The sequence below is a fragment of the Astatotilapia calliptera genome, chromosome 12, assembly GCF_900246225.1.
Source record: "Astatotilapia calliptera chromosome 12, fAstCal1.2, whole genome shotgun sequence".
Taxonomy (NCBI): Eukaryota; Metazoa; Chordata; class Actinopteri; order Cichliformes; family Cichlidae; genus Astatotilapia; species Astatotilapia calliptera.
The window spans coordinates 15,861,602-15,880,343 of record NC_039313.1 but is presented as its reverse complement, the minus strand read 5'-3'; the positions used below and the strand labels follow the sequence as shown (position 1 = coordinate 15,880,343).

General features: G+C 41.7%; 1 protein-coding gene and 1 long non-coding RNA gene across 4 annotated transcripts; one reads left to right on the top strand and one right to left on the bottom strand.

Moving 5' to 3' along the window:
- Positions 1–4,081: 4,081 nt before the first annotated feature.
- Positions 4,082–5,024, top strand: LOC113033317 (uncharacterized). The gene is made up of 3 exons (XR_003274014.1): positions 4,082–4,154; positions 4,549–4,732; positions 4,810–5,024. It is a non-coding gene; the product is annotated as an uncharacterized LOC113033317 (long non-coding RNA).
- Positions 5,025–6,870: 1,846 nt separating this feature from the next.
- Positions 6,871–12,791, bottom strand: LOC113033738 (uncharacterized). 3 transcript variants are annotated; one of them, XM_026187809.1, is made up of 2 exons: positions 12,550–12,791; positions 6,871–8,813 (listed from the first exon to the last, which is right to left on the bottom strand). In XM_026187809.1, exon 2 carries the CDS (start codon positions 8,409–8,411, stop codon positions 7,089–7,091), a length of 1,323 nt encoding a protein of 440 aa, XP_026043594.1. In that variant the 5' UTR covers positions 8,412–8,813; positions 12,550–12,791; the 3' UTR covers positions 6,871–7,088. The 3 variants fall into 3 exon arrangements, 2 of the variants coding, with proteins under 2 accessions (XP_026043594.1, XP_026043595.1); XM_026187810.1 differs by lacking the exon at positions 12,550–12,791 and adding an exon at positions 8,898–9,635; XR_003274063.1 differs by lacking the exon at positions 6,871–8,813 and adding an exon at positions 11,596–11,690.
- Between the last annotated feature and the right edge of the window lie 5,951 nt (positions 12,792–18,742).

The following is an 18,742-nucleotide window of genomic DNA, read 5'->3' as shown; positions in this document are numbered from 1 at the left end:
TCCAGATAGTCTGAATTCTATTTTAAAGTTTGGTTAAAGTAATTCAACACCAAATTCAGCAGTAAAACATTTTATACACAGTCATTCACAGTGATCTAGACGAATGATGCTTTTCATAGAAATTCAAGAATATTTGCATTTGAAAAATCTGTGCATTACTATAGTACCAGTAGATACACCAGAGAAGAATTTGCTATCAAGCACATTCAATTGATGTTTTGCTGCTTTGATTTCTACATAGCTAAACTACAACAAAGCTACAACTCGTTGGTCCAGGTTTTTGCAGATTACTTATAGTTTTTTTTAAAGAAATGAAAGTGGTCAAGATACCTAACGGGAAACTATGTTCCCCTCGAGGTACATATTTTAGTCAAATACAAACATGTGAGCACACAACTCAGATCACAAGAGGAAATGCTTGGAGAGGTTTCAGACTGTAATATTCATTCATAACATAATGAAGCAGACAGAAAGGCATGAAGCAAACAGAGTTATTGGCAACATTGGAATCCCACTAGAATACCTTAATAACCATCATTACCTTGTAAGAAACAGACAATTATATTTGAAATACAGTAAAAGTTTGTCTGTGCTGTTATTATACACCTCTGGAATGCCCTGGGCCTCAGAAACACTGAACAGATCCATAATGTCTTCACAGACAGTCTGGAACAGAGTTCATCTCTACTCCACAAGACTGGTTCCAGAACCTGTTGTAAAGGCTCACCTTCTAGCACATTCACTTCACCAGATGCACCTTGTTTCTTTTCCTCACCTTTGATTGGGTGTGGTGCTTGGCCTTAATTGCACTCACCTGTCACTCGTTATATAAGGACTGCACTCACCTACCCCTCACTCTTTCTTCACTCCCACATGGGGCGGCAGCTGAGGTGAGTTTCTCTTTGAGTCTCCTGAGTTCATGTATCATTTTGAGTTACTTAAATCGTACTTTATGTCCTTTTTAGAGAGAGCAGTCCATGTGTGTCTTTCTTTACTTCCTCCTTTGTCTTATTGATTTGGAGAATAAAAGGAAAACCCTGAGAATAATTAGATGACTGCTTATTCTTATTCTAACCGGATGAGCCCATGATGCTGATTGCTTAAGCCCTGAACCTACCTTCCTTCAAAACATGGTCCTCCGAGCCGGAGCAGTATTAGCGTCATGGATTCAAAGCAGCCATTGACTGAAGGTTTGAGAAGATCCAGTTGTGATAGTCGACCTCCTGCCTACTTGCAGCAGTATGACGTTCAGTATCCTGGAGCTAGAAGAGCTACATGTGAGACAGAGTCAAACAGAATGCCAACACAGTGACAAAGACACACATGGGCTGCAAGATCCTGTCGGAGAGTCAGAAAGACAACCAGAGACATCCCCTGCTCCTTTACCCACCAATCAAGATGAGGTGATGAGGGAACTCCTGATGACAATGAGGGAGATTAGGCAACTCATGATTCAGTTATCTCCTCCCCATTCTCGCAGTTCCTCCAGATCTTCAATTCACACTGTCTCTGATGAAAGCAAATCCTCTGTTTGCGGTTTACAAGCCATTCCCCAAACACATCAGCAACATGAGCAGTTCCCAGTGATTGATCCAGCAACATGTCAATCACCCTCTCAGCCCCCCCAGGTTAGCCGTCACTCTGGTGCAGTTCTGGCTGCTAGCCCTTCTTTCCCTAATTCAACAATATTAGATGCTGCAGTTCCTTCAAGTGGTTTGCCTAGACCAGTTTTTCCTACACCAGATGAGACTCCTTTTAATTTCCTGGCCACACCACTGCAAGGTCCCCACCAGATTTCATGTGTTCAACCTGCTGTTCCTCTAGATAAAGACCCCGCTCAACCTCTCGTTTGCATTCCAGAACCAAGGCAGCACCCTCCTGTAAAGCAGCAACCAGCTACATCTGATGGTTTGCATGCACAAAAACCTTCGGTACCCATTACTGCTAGTTCTAGTCACCCTGTTAGCACTAGAACACATGTGTATAAACTTGAGGGTCCTTCTTTCCCAGACCTTACCAGAGAAGATAAAATCCAGTATAGGCTGTTACGAATGGCCCTTACTAACCTGCTTGACCCTCATGAGACAGAGCATTTCAAATATCATGTCCTTCTTGATCATCTGAAAGTAGACAAAGCTAAACGGTTAGCTATTTCCTTTTCCTATGCTCCTGACCCATACACTCAAGCCATCAAAGCTCTTGATGAGCGTTATGGGCAACCAAGACAGCTAGCATTGAAAGAGCTACGAATATACTGGAGCTTCCTCCTATCAGAGCAGGTGATGGTCGGACTCTGGATAACTTTGCTCTTCGTGTGCAAGCTTTAGTTAGGTTGCTTAGCACTATGGGTGATCAAGGACAGACAGAACTAAATTGTGGCTCCCATGTCGATCGCCTACTTGAAAAGTTGCCCGCAGAGCATTCCAGTCGCTTCAAACGGCACATTTACAGGGAACAAGGAGATATGATGTATGACTTACCTTTGTTCTCATCCTGGTTGCAAATTGAATGCAAGTGTCAACCAAGAAAGGACAGTCCTGTTTCATCCTTTAACCAGCCACGACCAGCCCATAAGTACACCTCTCCACTCACAACAATATTACATGGGACAAATGCATCCGATCCTGTACAGGCGGCACAACCCATCATAATGACTAAGGCAAGATGTGCATATTGCTGCTCACCTGAACACCACATTAGCAAGTGCCCTGAGTTCATTAACAAGACAAAGGATGAGAAAATAAACTGGATAAAGAGAAACAAACGGTGTTGGCGTTGTGCTAGGACTCATCAGGATGCAAAGTGTGACCTGAGGAAAGCATGTGCCACCTGTATGGAACTACATCTACAGATCCTATGTGAGGTGAATCAGAGACCTAAAACTGAAACTAATCCTGTAGTGAGGACACTACACTTTGATAGACCTAGTGATTGTCCCAGTGTCCTTTTAAAGGTTGTGAAAGTGCTCCTGCGAAACGGCAAAAGAGCCCTTGAAACATATGCAATACTTGACGATGGCTCCCAACGTACCATGCTTCTGACATCTGCAGCTAAGCATCTCCACCTAACTGGGAAAGCTGAAAAATTATCACTCAGAACTGTCCATCAAGAAGTTGAAACTATTAAAGGTTCTTCTGTAAGTTTCCAGATTTCTCCCATCGCACATCCAGAGAAAACTTACACAATTAACAATGCCTTCGCTACAAGTCACTTAGCACTTTCAGACCACACCTACCCCGTATCCTCTCTTCAACGGAGATACAAGCATCTTCAAGGTATCCCATTAACCTTTACTAACAAAGCAGCTCCACTACTGCTCATAGGCTCTGATCATACCCACCTTATTACGCCTATTGCACCAGTTAGACATGGACCATTTGGATCTCCTGCAGCAGTCAAAACCCGCTTAGGATGGACACTCCAAGGTCCAATCACAGACTTCCAACCCCAGAGCAGTTCCACGCATGCCCAATGTTTATTCACATCTTCCAGTTCAGGTTCAGGAGAACCGCTCCAGCACATCCTTGTGTCCGCTGATGGCTCTGAATTCATTCAGCCACCTCATACTCTACCATCAGCAGTACCTATGTCGTCACCGGCAGTGCCACTATCACCAGTTCCACCGCCTGTGGCTGCCATTCCGCCAGTGGTCAGGGCGCTGCCTGCTCCTGCATCACCTGGTCCTGCCTCTGCCAAGCCCCGTACATTGCCCCCAGCACCTGCAAAACTGCCCAACGGTCTGCAGGTCTGGGCCTGCCGCTGCATCCCACGTGGTTGCCATTTGGACCTGCTTTGCCGCCACCGCTGGCTACATGGTCGGCCCCCTGAACTGTCTGGCCTGCATTGTCGACCTCTAGGTCGACCCCCTGAACCTATAGTAGACCTGTAGCATGTCTGATTCCTCTGCCCCCGCTTTGTGAAAAGGAGCATCTCTAATCCTTTGAACATATTTCTCAGTAGAAATATGGGGGCGGCTGTTGTAAAGGCTCACCTTCTAGCACATTCACTTCACCAGATGCACCTTGTTTCTTTTCCTCACCTTTGATTGGGTGTGGTGCTTGGCCTTAATTGCACTCACCTGTCACTCGTTATATAAGGACTGCACTCACCTACCCCTCACTCTTTCTTCACTCCCACATGGGGCGGCAGCTGAGGTGAGTTTCTCTTTGAGTCTCCTGAGTTCATGTATCATTTTGAGTTACTTAAATCGTACTTTATGTCCTTTTTAGAGAGAGCAGTCCATGTGTGTCTTTCTTTACTTCCTTCTTTGTCTTATTGATTTGGAGAATAAAAGGAAAACCCTGAGAATAATTAGATGACTGCTTATTCTTATTCTAACCGGATGAGCCCATGATGCTGATTGCTTAAGCCCTGAACCTTCCTTCCTTCAAAACAAGAACCCAAGCTATGTGATGATGTGAGCCAGTGTCTCTCAATATCAACAACTAGCTCTTTTGCCACCAGACAGCTCCATATATCCAAAGCAGCTTTCAGTAACTGGGTAATTGATTGCTAAGGCCTCTTCTTTTGTATCCCTCCTGCATGCAGGTGGTGTCCACTGGAGGGGTGGCCCATGAGACTCATTCAGGCTGAGCCTGCCTGAACCCCATGGGCGAAGGCCGAACCATCAGATGTAACCCAATCCAGTCAAGATAACACAGTTCAGTGTTGACTTTTCCATTGAAAGTCTTATATTGGGGACATATTTCAGTCAAAAAGGATACACTTCAGGGTACACCTGCTTTTTGATTGGCATGTCATTACCACATGAGCATTCAATGTCACTCAGTTCTCTCTTCTCACATCCAGGTTCAAAACATCAAGACAGTGATTGCAAAAATGTTCAGATTGAAACTTCCAAACAAGACTTACTGACCACTCAGTGGCACCACAGCACCTGGGTCCTTCTACATCTGTGTAAAGACTATGTGATAAACTGAAGAAAAATATATGCTCAGCTCCACTTTCACTAGGTGTGGCTATATGATAAATTGTACATTAATAAAATATAAGCATGATAATGATCGTTTTTGTTGAGACTTTCAGGGAGGTTTTGATTCCGCTTTATATACACAAATGTAAATCAGTGGAAGCAGTGGAGTTTTTAATCGATACAGTTATATTGGAAGGTAAGAACTATTTCTGGAAAAACAGAGCATTTAAGATCATAAATAAAGGTCAGTGACTGATATTTGCAGCTTATGTAAAATGACTTGGAACAGAAGCAATAATGACCAAAGGGAACAGATAACAGAGATGGGACAAGAACTGATGTCACAGTTCCCCATTTGCATTCCTACATTTTGTTGTTTTTTGTTTTTTTGTTTTTTTTTGAGGGGGGCGGGTTATATACTCAAAATAAACTATAATGGTAGTTCATTAACTTCAGTAACTGGTTTGATATAAAATGTCAATGTTTCACTACAGCCCTCACATGAGGGCTTTGGTTACACTTTGCTCACACTTTAGTCACAGTGTAGAACTGCTTTTCCTAATTATTGTGAAAGCACACTAGATGGCTGAATGTTGTCTGTCTGCGACACAAAGTCGTGACAGGGAGTAATACCATACCAAAACTTTTGCTCTCTCCTCATTAAGCCTCAAGTCATCTGGAATGACTTACACTATTCCCAGTGCTCACCACAGAGAAACCACATGGCATCTGTCACACAGCTAACCGAACAGGGAACAACAAACAACAGCCTCCTTTGTTGTCACAGGGCAAAGCTGGTTGGCTGGACCAAAGAGCTGAATTTGTAAAGTGAAGAAAGAAAACAAGAATCAGTGCCATGACATAAAATGCAGAATTAAAAGAGAAACACATAATTGTGGCAAATTTCTGGAGTCTGGATTCTCTCTTGTGTGTATACAAATGTCTTCATTATCATGACTGTGGGTTTTTGTGTGCTTTGTTTACAGTCCAGCATCTGCAAAACCCACCTTAAATGGGGGTTTTTTGATACTGATTGATAAAATTTTTGTTGTTTGAGGGTTTAACTTTTTTTGGTTTCTGAGCTGGGATGTGCCAGAAAAACGGAACAGTATTGGTTGGATCGGGTTTCATCGTGTAATATTTTCACAAATCTTCTAACATCTTGTTTCATCACGAATCACTGCTTTCTTTAGGTAACTGCAGCACCTCAAACACTCCAATTAGTGGTTGAAGGAAATTGCCTTCCCGGGTTTCCTCCGTGGCGTGAGCGATAAGCAGAGTTTGTCCTTTCCTTATAAGACTCCTAATTATTCAAAGTAACACTCAGGTATGCCATTCAGCGTGTTAGTACGAGCTCGGGAGCAGCTTGGGAGAACAAGAAAACAGAGACTGCTTTAGGTTGCCTTCCCAATCGACTCAAAGGTTTATTTGATACACAGCAGTTTATATAGATGAAAAAAGGTTCGTGTGTCAGCTTTCCCAGTTCAAACCGGTACAGACCAAATAAGGAAACGTCTTCCTGCCTTCTGAGCAAAGAAGTATCCTGTGTGTAGTTTATCAGTTCAGCTATAATTTATGATCATCCCAGCAAAATACACTCCTAGACATAAAATACAGAGTTCTTTCATCAGTGAATTCTGAAACAAACCACCTAGCCTTTAACGAGCCTTTTCCAGGAGATAAGGAAAAAGGGAGGATGGGAGTAAGGAAGTGGTCTCATCTCTGTGGTGTTTTCGACCTTGAGGTACCAGCTTGTGAGTCTCACATTAATTCTTGGGTCACAGAGAAAGAGAAAAACAACTAGTAGATCGGCCTTATTGAGTAACAGTTTTCCTGTATAAAACAATATCCTGTAAATGCTTACCGTGGTATCAAAATATCATAACAGTTCCCCTCTTTTATTATTTTTTAAAAATAATAACTCAAATAGAAAGGAAAAATCACAAATGTAATAACATAATATAAAAAGCAAATCATAAAATGTAATAGTTCACAACCTAATGTTCAATATACACATCAGGAACATCATTGATGACATCTGACACATAATCTGGGTCAATTTGTGCCAATTGCAAATACATTGAAGTAGCTGTACTAGTAGCTATACGGGTTATCATTGAACGTACACAGGGTACCACACAACAGACAATAATCATCAAAAACATGCTGCAACGGTTACAAAGGCCACAATTAGTTCCTTCCATCTTCCAAACGTGTCCTGTAGCCACTTATGTAGCCACTGACCGTGACCTGCATTGGCAATTAGTTCTATCTGCAATGCTTCAAGTTTATTCATAGCTTGTGTGAATGAACCGTTAGGAGCGGTGTTATTGGGAATGAAAGTACAGCATACATCAACGGTTACTAGACCACAGGTACCGGTCCAATTAACAGGTAAAGCTAATCTAAGAGTATTATTGCACATCCAATAAGCATGTGGGATTGGTCTGGTCAGGCGCGTGACCATGTGTGATTTAACTAACTCCCCCCAGTCAGTATCATTTAAGACACCCTCTGGGGGAACAATGATCGATTCTCTGCTCGAACTTGAACTGTGTGTGTGTTCCTCCAGATATGATAAAACTTCAGCCACAGAGACAGCTAGCCATGTCTCATTACAGCGTGCACCTGGGGAGTCAGAGAAAAATGTGTAGTCATCCTTTGTATAATCTATGTGTGTGTCTGGGCCAGTTAACTTTAATCTGCGCAGACATATCATACTAGTATTAAAATGGAGAGGGATCTGTCCTAAGGGCAGTGAGGGCTTTAACCTATTCTTAGGGCGTTTCATTGGGGCGCAGGTCCCTGCGGTGTCATTAGATAACTTCAATAATTCGCCTAATGGAGTCTCAGGGTTAGTTGGTGTGTGTGTGTGTCTAAGTAGGCAGTCGAGAGGGCTCAGAGTCAACTGTAAAGTGTCTTTAAAGAGAGCATTATTTCCGCTGATTTTCTCTAGTCCCTCAGTGAGGGGGAAACCGGATATGGGGTATCCTACTATTACCTGTTCTGGATTAGCCTTTGAACATACATAACAGTTACTGTTTCCTAAATCACGAGCGGCTGTTCTGGCATTTTCATACCAGGCGTTAGCTCCTGTTCTAGAGGGTGCATAAAATGGTTTATTAGTGGCGTCTATGTTGCTATTTACTGATTTTAGGGAACGTGAGGAGTGCATTAAGTAGGTGTCTTGCAAAATGGAGCATGAGGTATAGTCAGCAAAATATGACCTGCAGAAATGTGAACATGGTTGCAGTTTACAATACAAAATAGCAAAGAGAAATCCTAAGGTTAATGCGATAGATATGATAAATAACCTAAATATATAAGAAAGTATATAAGAAAAACAGTTCTTCAGTTGTCTCCTGGCCTGGTCCCAGGTTCGAGAGACATTGAATAAGCGTCGTATGATGACAATGGGCATTTCATTTTCTCCATTATCAGGATGAAATGAGTCTGGCTTTATCAGGTTAGACATCATGTGGTACTTTTGGCTTTCTGTTCCTGCTGGATGTTTGAGTACCTTGTTGTTGTTCTTTCAGACGTTGTGTGTTAATCAGTGATTGCGTGTGTGCACTGGATCCGGGCGCTGGCTCGCCTGAGATGTCGTCTACCCGTGTGTTTATTTGCTCTAGTTCCGGGCGCTGGCTCGCCGGAGATGTCGTCTGCTTGATCCGACGCCTGAGATGGTCCGATTGGGCTGGTCTTAACCCTGCTGGCATGAATCCACTGAGGTTGTCCGTCTGTGAGGATGCTGGTTCTTCGTCACTGCCAGTAAAGCCTGGGGGCTGGAAAACGCGGCCTCCCAGAGTGTCCTTGGTTTTAGTGGCTTCTCCAACATGCGTCTCCTTGTCTCCACTGGTGGAACTGTGGAGGGGAAAAGCTGAGAGAGACAAACTTTCTGATAGTTATTATTCAGTTTTTCTACCAGGTTGTGAACATCAGTGGACAATGCAATATAGATCACCTTCTACTAGCGGTGCCCCTCTGGAAGCTGACCATGGTCTTGGAAATAGTCTTATTTCAAATGGAAATAATTTGGTTACTTCAGATTGAGTCATTCTAATCTCACACAGGACTTGAGTAAGTAATTTGACACAGGTCATTAAAGTTTTAGCACACTTTTGAATTACTTCTAATGTGAATGAAGATCCTCTATCACTGTTAATCTGGTGAGGTATTCCGAATCTGGGTATTATTTCATTGCTCAACTTTTGACAGACTACTTCTGCAGTTTCTTTTGAGGTTGGATAAGCTTCTACTCATTTACTAAATTGATCCACTATTACCAGTAAGTACTTGATACTTCCTTGTGCTGGCATATGTGTAAAATCAATTTGTAATGTATGAAATGGAAAATCTGGTTGTGGTAAATGCTGATGTTTTGCTTTTGAGCTACCTACATTAGTTCGCGCACATGTTAGACAGGTTGCTAATATGCTTTTTACTGCATGCAATGTTTTCTCAATTACAAATCTTGATTTTATTGCCCCTATTACCCCTCTTTGTCCGACATGACTCACACAGTGAAAATGTCGGGCAAGGACTGGCATCAGGGAATATGGGAGGGCAATCAAACCCTTAAGATTTTGTATAGGCCATCTCTGTCATCTAAGGTACAGTCATTATTCTATGCAGAGGCTTGCTCTTGTATAAATTTTAAATCAACATTTGTGTCTAAATAGTCTGGGAGTGTAACAAGTGGCAGCTGTAGGGGCACAGATAATACTTCCTGTGGAGGTGGGAGCTGTGATGCAGCTGCAGCCTTGGCTGTCACGTCTGCTAAGGCATTACCTGTTGCTTCGTCTGTGTCAGCTGTACTGTATCCTTTCGTTTTTACAACTGCAACGGCCGATGGCAGCTGTATAGCCTGAAAAAGTCTTTGAACAAAATCAGAATTTAGCAATTTATTTTCCATCAGCAGATCTAAATCCTCTCTGTCTCCACAATGTGCCAAAGTCATGCACAACGCCAAATGCATAGCGGCTGTCTGCGCAAATTGTCACATGCTTATCCAAATGTAGCTCACAGGCGCGTATTAAAGCCATGAGCTCTGCTTTTTGTGCTGAGTGAAATGGTAATGAGTGAGCCTCTAGTATGATGTCAGGCACTGTTACCACTGAATAGCCACAAAGAAATGAGTTGTCACTCGGCCTTGAACAGGACCCGTCCACATAAACCGTGGCTGAGTCTGAGATAGGTGTTTGCTCTAAATCTGGACATGGTGCTGTGGATTCCTGTATACGTGTCATGCAGTCATGAACATCAAGCCTGTCTGAGCCATCCTGTCGGTCAGAAGAACACAGAATAGTATCAATAAATGTCATGGCGAATCAGGTGTGCTGCTCGCTTTTATAGTGAGATTTGCATATGTTGTGTAGTTATGTTTGCTAGAATGGTCATGACCTGGTGATTGGTGTGTAGAATAGTGTCATGTGAGAGTGTGAGCTTCTCGCAGTCCCTTATCATGATAGAGCAAGCTGCTACTGCCCTCAGGCAGGCCGGCATTCCTGAACAACCACGGACAGCACCTTTGAGTGGCGGAGGTCAGCACTCCCTTTAATGCATTGAAAGAGGCAGTCATTTCTGTGGATCACAGTATTCGAGGAGGCTTGTCTTTTTTACAACAGTCACGCAGAATGTGGTCATGAAAAGAACAGTCTGGTATCCACTGTCTGCAATAGTTCACCATGCTCAGGAAGGACAACATTTCCTTCTGTGTAGTGGGCCGAGGGACAGAGGTCACAGCTTTGACCCTGTCTGCAGTCATGGAACGTTTTCCGTGAGACAGTGTGAATCCCAAATATTGAACAGAAGTCTGACAGTACTGCATTTTCTTTGCTGATGCTTTGTGGCCAGTCTTTTGGAGGTGCTGGAGAAGCATGTGTGTAGCAGTTAGACATAGTTTTTCACTTTCAGCACAGAGGAGGAGGTCATCCACATGTGGATCAGAGTACAGCCCTCAGGAGGAGTACCATAGAGAAAGCAGCAGAGCTGTCTATCATGCCTTGGGGCAAACGAGTTCAAGTGTACCGCTTATTTCTATGTGTGAATGCAAATAACGGCTGTGTGTCTTCATGAGAAAAAGGAGCGGAGCATAAATCCACCACGGTAAAATGTGTATGCAATGCATGTCAATATGCTGTGAACATCTGAAACGAGAGGTGGCAGAGGAATGTTGACTGCATTAATTTGCCTCAAGTCTTGTATGAAACGCCATACGCCAGGTTTGTTAGGCTTTGGCACAGGATTGACAGGAGTGTGGGCTTTATTACTCCTGTAGTCAATAAATCTCCTATGATGACATCTAGAGCTGCGGCTTTTTCCGTGGAAAGGGGACATTGCCTGACATATACTCGCTTTTTGTTTTTTTTTAGCTGTACGTGATAAGGTATGCAGTCAATAAATCCTATATCATTCTCACTTTTTGACCATAATGTCATATTCTGGTATGCAGCTGGCAATGTAACTGCAGAAATAGTACAGTGGATAGGGTAGGTTAGATCTATGTGACGACATATTTCGTAACCTATGTCTGAGTTTTGTAACAAAATCACTGTTTGACCTTCACTTGTGTGAGCAGTTATCATGTTGTTGAACAGTGTGAGAGAAACAAAAGTGTGGCTCCCAGTCATGGGATTACCTGTTAGTGGCGTCTGTACACGTTTTTTTTTTGGCACAGTGTGTGACATAGAGTACCGGACAAAAAGGATGTTGAGTTCATTCTCTGCTGAGGGTCCAGCTGACACAGAGGATGTTCCTTCTCCATCATGTCGGTACATAGGGCAGAGAAAACATAAGCTGTTATCAGTGTCAGCAAACATTTCACCCTTTATGTTAAATGAAATACACAAATTCATTTTTGCTTTGGGTGTCTGCGGCTGCTGGAAAACTGAGCTGAATTTGCACCTCTAGCTTGTCCAACAGTGCATAAAGCGTTTTATGAATACTAGGATAGATTCATCAGGCTTCTGTTTACACATAGTTACTGCATTTAAGTCAATTTTGTCTCTGGACATTGTTAGCAGGAATTTCTTTAGATTCTTAAAGAAATCGGCGACTTTGTCATGTGGGTGTCTATTGTGGACACTGCCTGATGCAAAAGTTTTTCTTCATAGTCGTCTAAATTGTTTTTCATAAGTTCCTCACATTCTTCTTTCAAAAGTTTTTCTCTTTTTTTTTTATGTTCTGCTAATTCTTCCTCGCGGCGTATATATTGTTTTTCCTGATCTTGTTTAAAGAGATGGCTAAGATCCGTTGCATGTGATTCAGATTTTTTGTCACTGTCTTTTAAGCTGGTTGGATCAGAATGCTGACATTGTTTGCGTGCAGCTGCTGCAGCAACTATTAATTCGGTCTCATCTTCGTAAGGCGGCGGGGCTGTGGGCTGAATGGCTGAGCATGGAAGACTAGCTTTTCCCGCAGTAGATTTATTTTCTTTGCTAGAGCCTGCACTAGTTTTATTTGATGTTAAAGCATCTACACCTGGTTCCGGTCCCTTTTTCCATAGTGGTAACATTTGATGTATCACGTCGCGGCATTCTATCATATATTTTCTACAGGACTTTTTAAGCAGACTACTTTTCTTATCACAAATGATATTCAACATTTCTACTGACCTGTTTTCTGGCGATAATCGTTCGGGATAAGGCTCCGAAAAGAAATTAGAATGCATTGAACTTCTTAAGTTGTAAACAAAGTCAGTCACATAAGCACTCCCGCATGTTCTGGATACGTGATCATGGACGTCTTCACCGATTCGCGGACGCAGGTTACACGTAACCGGAAATGGGAGTTATACTGAGCCGTTATTTGAGACTTTATTTTGTATTTTATTAATTTTTGGTTTTACAGGTACTTTAGATTTTTTATCGGACCTGTCTGTGGTCTTTGAATTATTCTGACCCATGTTCAGTGATTTCCAGAGGGGTTTACACGCTAGGAGGATTTAGGTTAGTATTTTCGCTGCGGCACAGCTGAGGTCACTTTAAATTTATTGCTAGCAATTTTTTGTTTGTGTGAGCAACTCTCACTTAGCGAGCAACTTCTCGCTTAACGAGCAACTTCTCGTAAAACAACAGGCAACTTCCTGTGTTCTTTCTGCTTTTAATTTACTGCTTTTAACCCTTGTATGGTAATCGGGTCTGTGAGACCCGTTTTCAGTTTTCTTTCGTTTTTTTTTTTTTTTAACAAAATTAAATTTAATTATTTACTAGCTTTCTGTGAGTGAGCAACTTCTCACTTTTTAACGTACGTTTCAAGATAACAGGCAACTCCCTGTGTCACTCTTTGATGAGCAACTTCTCACTTAACGAGAAGTATTTAAGACAACAGGCAACTTTCTGTGTCACTTTTTCTGAGTGAGCAACTTCTCACTTTTTAACGTACGTTTAATTAAACAATTAATTATTATTATTATTATTATTTTTAAACAAAATTAAAATATTCAAGACAACAGGCAACTTCCTGTGTCCACCAACACCACACAAGGGTTAATTTACTTTATTCGGGGACTGAGGAAGTCAGTCAGTGTATCTCTCTGGATCACTAAGTGAAACTTCGTCAGCATATCCCGTTTTTTTATGGATTCGGGGACTGAGGAAGTCAGTCAGTGTATCTCTCTGGATCACTAAGTGAAACTTCGTCAGCATATCCCGTTTTTTTATGGATCGATCACTGAGAGAGGTATAATATGGTCTCTATATAAATATGAAAGACACATATTTACCTTCTGTCAGGATCCCACTTCTGACACCAAAATTGAAGGAAATTGCCTTCCCGGGTTTCCTCCGTGGCGTGAGCGATAAGCAGAGTTTGTCCTTTCCTTATAAGACTCCTAATTATTCAAAGTAACACTCAGGTATGCCATTCAGCGTGTTTAGTACGAGCTCGGGAGCAGCTTGGGAGAACAAGAAAACAGAGACTGCTTTAGGTTGCCTTCCCAATCGACTCAAAGGTTTATTTGATACACAGCAGTTTATATAGATGAAAAAAGGTTCGTGTGTCAGCTTTCCCAGTTCAAACCGGTACAGACCAAATAAGGAAACGTCTTCCTGCCTTCTGAGCAAAGAAGTATCCTGTGTGTAGTTTATCAGTTCAGCTATAATTTATGATCATCCCAGCAAAATACACTCCTAGACATAAAATACAGAGTTCTTTCATCAGTGAATTCTGAAACAAACCACCTAGCCTTTAACGAGCCTTTTCCAGGAGATAAGGAAAAAGGGAGGATGGGAGTAAGGAAGTGGTCTCATCTCTGTGGTGTTTTCGACCTTGAGGTACCAGCTTGTGAGTCTCACATTAATTCTTGGGTCACAGAGAAAGAGAAAAACAACTAGTAGATCGGCCTTATTGAGTAACAGTTTTCCTGTATAAAACAATATCCTGTAAATGCTTACCGTGGTATCAAAATATCATAACAGTGGTCTCATCTTAGTTCTCTTAAACAGATTATTGGAGGAATGTGGATGAAAATAGATTTACTCCTGATCTGATGATTCACTGAAGAAGCCATGTGTTTTAATGGCATCTTGTGTTTTTCTGGGATTAAAGTGAAGAATCGTATAATGTCAGGAATAGCAGGAGAAGCATTGTTTATTAATAATCCATTGAACAAAGAGGAAACAGTGATCATCCATGCTTTCTCTTATCAATTGGCTACACAAAGAGTTGGAGTTTTTGAAGGACAGAAAAACAAGTTCGATTATTTGGTAACTTTAGAAGTAAGTGATGTCATGAGCAAGCTGCTTGCTTATTTAGATCTGATGTCAAAAGCGCTTAGATTTTTACTCACTCATTCACGCACTGGTATTTTATACACAAGCACATATAAATCATGCCTTCAGCCTCAGCATCAGTTATCGTGTAATTCTATCTGGTTCTGGCTGAACTACCGGGCCAGTAGTTTCAGATGGGAGTGGTCCGGTCCCAAGGGGGTGATGTATCCAGGACAGGTTATAAGATCTTCAGTCTACAGTGGCCCTCTAGGGACACACCGAACTGGGGCCACATTGTTCAGCGGCATCATTGTGCACAAGGGTTTCCCATGGATCAAATGTTACAGACTTCAAACCCAGGGGTCTCAGCGCACTCATAGTTGTTCAGATGGGAGGCGAAGACGTTCACACACCGTTTCTCACTGATCTCAATAAGGCCACACTGGATGTTGTCCCAGTGGTTTGTCAACAGGATGCAGAGGAGAAGTGTGATGGTAGGGAGTCATAACATGCTAGGCATACAGATAAGAACACTTGGAGAGAGTGTTTAATTACAGCATAAGAGAAGAAGAAGTCTCGACACTCAGTAATAGTAGCAGACATGCCATGGAAACAGCATTTCAGTATTTGGCACACGGATAAAGAGGACTGCAAATGAGGCAATGCTTCCACATAGCAAAAAATGAGGCAGCAGTGTACAGATGAAGAAATTGGAGACTAGTACATCTTGTACTCGTCCCTAGGGTGATGCGTTTTCATAGATAAGAACATTTTGAAGACTGCGTGCATTTAATTATGTGCTAGTCAGCCGTGGTGGAGTTTCTGAGCAAGTTTACATTTAGTAGGAAAGTCAATTTTATGCTACATTTCTTTATATTGTAATAGGAAAATGGGAAATCGGTGTAGCCATGTATTGAAACATGTGCAAAGATACATGAAAATACAGTAAATAAGGCAAAAAATAAGTTTGTACAATTCCAACAAGCTTGAAGGTCAATATTTGATACGACCACCTTTATAAAGACCTGGATGGCCGCTAACTTTCTGCTTCTTAATTCAGATAAAACTGAGGTTATTGTACTCGGCCCTGAAAATCTTAGAAATATGGTATCTAATCAGATTCTTACTCTGGATGGCATTACCTTGGCCTCCAGTAACGCGGTGAGGAACCTTGGAGTCATTTTTGACCAGGACATGTCCTTCAACGCACATATTAAACAAATATGTAAGACTGCTTTCTTCCATTTGCGCAACATCTCTAAAATTAGAAATATCCTGTCTCAGAGTGACGCTGAAAAACTAGTTCATGCATTTATTACTTCCAGGCTGGACTACTGTAATTCATTATTATCAGGATGTCCAAAAAACTCACTGAAAAGCCTTCAGCTAATCCAAAATGCTGCAGCAAGAGTCCTGACAGGGACTAGAAAGAGAGAGCATATTTCTCCTGTTTTGGCTTCCCTTCATTGGCTTCCTGTTAAATCCAGAATTGAATTCAAAATCCTGCTCCTCACATACAAGGTCTTAAATAATCAGGCCCCATCTTATCTTAATGACCTTGTAGTACCATATCACCCTATTAGAGCGCTTCGCTCTCGCTCTGCAGGCCTACTTGTTGTTCCTAGTGTATTTAAAAGTAGAATGGGAGGGAGAGCCTTCAGTTTTCAGGCCCCTCTTCTGTGGAACCAGCTTCCAGTTTGGATTCGGGAGACAGACACTATCTCTACTTTTAAGATTAGGCTTAAAACTTTCCTTTTTTCTAAAGCATATAGTTAGGGCTGGACCAGGTGACCCTGAATCCTCCCTTAGTTATGCTGCAATAGACGTAGGCTGCCGGGGGATTCCCATGATGCATTGAGTTTTTCCTTTCCAGTCACCTTTCTCACTCACTATGTATTAATAGACCTCTCTGCATTGAATCATATCTGTTATTAACCTCTGTCTCTCTTCCACAGCATGTCTTTATCCTGTCTTCCTTCTCTCACCCCAACCGGTCGCAGCAGATGGCCGCCCCTCCCTGAGCCTGGTTCTGCCGGAGGTTTCTTCCTGTTAAAAGGGAGTTTTTCCTTCCCACTGTCGCCAAAGTGCTTGCTCATAGGGGGTCATATGATTGTTGGGTTTTTCTCTGTATCTATGAAGCGCCTTGAGGCGACTTTTGTTGTGATTTGGCGCTATATAAATAAAATTGAATTGAATTGAATTCTTCTTAACTCTCTTCGGCAAACTTTCTAGTAATTGCATTAAGTAGTCTTCAGGAATAGTTTTCGAGTCCTCTTGAAGGACATTCAAAGCTCTTCTTTGGATGCTCACTGACTTTCATTCCGTTCTTTGTCAAGATGATCCCACAATGCTTCAAATGTTGAGGTCCAGGCTCTGGGGATGCCAATCCATGAATGTTCTATGGTGTGTTTTTTCTACCCTGGTATAATTTTACTGTATCATTCTTAAGATCACTGCTTTAACTGACGCTTTGAAGCAATCGGATGCTTTCCACATGGTGTTGTGTGGTGGATCAAAATCTGATGATGCTTTTCATAGTTTCATAAACTTATTTCCCTTCCTTTAGAATTGCTTCCACCCTTCCACTGAGACCATTTCTGCTGAGGCTTCAGTGAACAGATGACTCAACTGAAGGACCTTCTGCATCTCTCAGGTCCTGTGTCAGGTTTTTCCTACATTTTCTCCATTTCTTAACCACATCAAGACTTTGACACAGCATTTATATTATATAAAGTTGTATTTAAAGTTAGAACATTTATGGTTAACCCTACTTTGACCCACTGTAATGTTAAAATGATAGTTACACATTAAGCCAGAAAATGATAAACCTTATCAACTAAAAATGTCACGCCCGGTGTGGCAGACGTGTGGAGTCGTAGAAAGGATCCAAAAGGCGGCAGCTCTGGTGCAGGTGAGTATTTATTTACAGGAGTGGGTACAAACAGCAATGGTGGGTGAACATGAAACCGGAAACCTAAACTGGGTAAAACTAACAAAACAAACCAGAAATGAAGATGCAGGGAGGTCCGGGGAAATACATACAGAGAGACGCAGGGAGACCGAGGGGAAACAACACAGACGAACCAGCAACGACTAAGACAAAAGACAAGACTTAAAAACACTCAGAGAACACAGGGAGATTACACACAGGTGGGGGACACAGCTGGAAGTGATTAACGTGACGAGACTAGGGAGGCAACTGAAAACACTCACATAAGACGCAGACCTTCAAAATAAAACAGGAAACACATACATGCAATGACACAACACAAAAACTTCACACAGACTGGGGTACACATAGGAACATGAAAACAAAACCCAGAATAATAATAACTACTAAAACATAAACACGGAGTCACAAACTCCGGATCATGACAAAAAATAAGCCTAACATAGTTAAGACCTTAAAACTTTGTGTTGCAACTTTATGTCTTTGACTTAAAAAAAAGAACAAAGGAAGGAAGACTAAAATTAATGTGTTCTGTGAGCATTAAAATTCACAAAACAAAGAAAGAAACAGAAACAAGTCAGCATGTTGTTTGTTGCCATTTTACAATAATGAAAATAACGTGACACCAAAAACTGTCATTTGTCAGCACTGTGACAAATAGGTGACTTATTGCTGCTGTTTTGTCATACTTTAACTATAGCAGCAACTCTGATGTCTCTAAATTTATGAACTTTATCATGTCTCTCTGAGTCGTGTTCAGTGTTGCATTCAAAACAAACAGCTGTGGGTTTTCTTTTACCTTCTTTCTTCAACAATTCCAACATCTTCAGCTGCAGTTTATCATTAACACTATTATTTAATCAGGAAAGGACTATATAACCAAAGTGTTGTCACTCGAGATTACAGAGCACTAAGTGAACACCAGAACTGAGTATCTAAACTATGTTCTTGTTAACGTTTGCTTCAGTGTTTTGACCAAAGTAATGTAGTTTATCATCTAGCTGACCCAGTTGCACCCATGAACTTGAGAAATTTAATTTTGTTTTTCTAATTGCTAGATTAGAGCTGCTCATTGAATGCAAACATCAGTCTGACAACGATTCAGATTTTGGGTCTTGGCTCAACCTTTAAAATCCTCCAAAATAA

Excerpts from the sequence above, each read along its gene's own strand:
- LOC113033738 (XM_026187809.1), bottom strand. The coding sequence starts at position 8,411 with ATGATGTCTAACCTGATAAAGCCAGACTCATTTCATCCTGATAATGGA.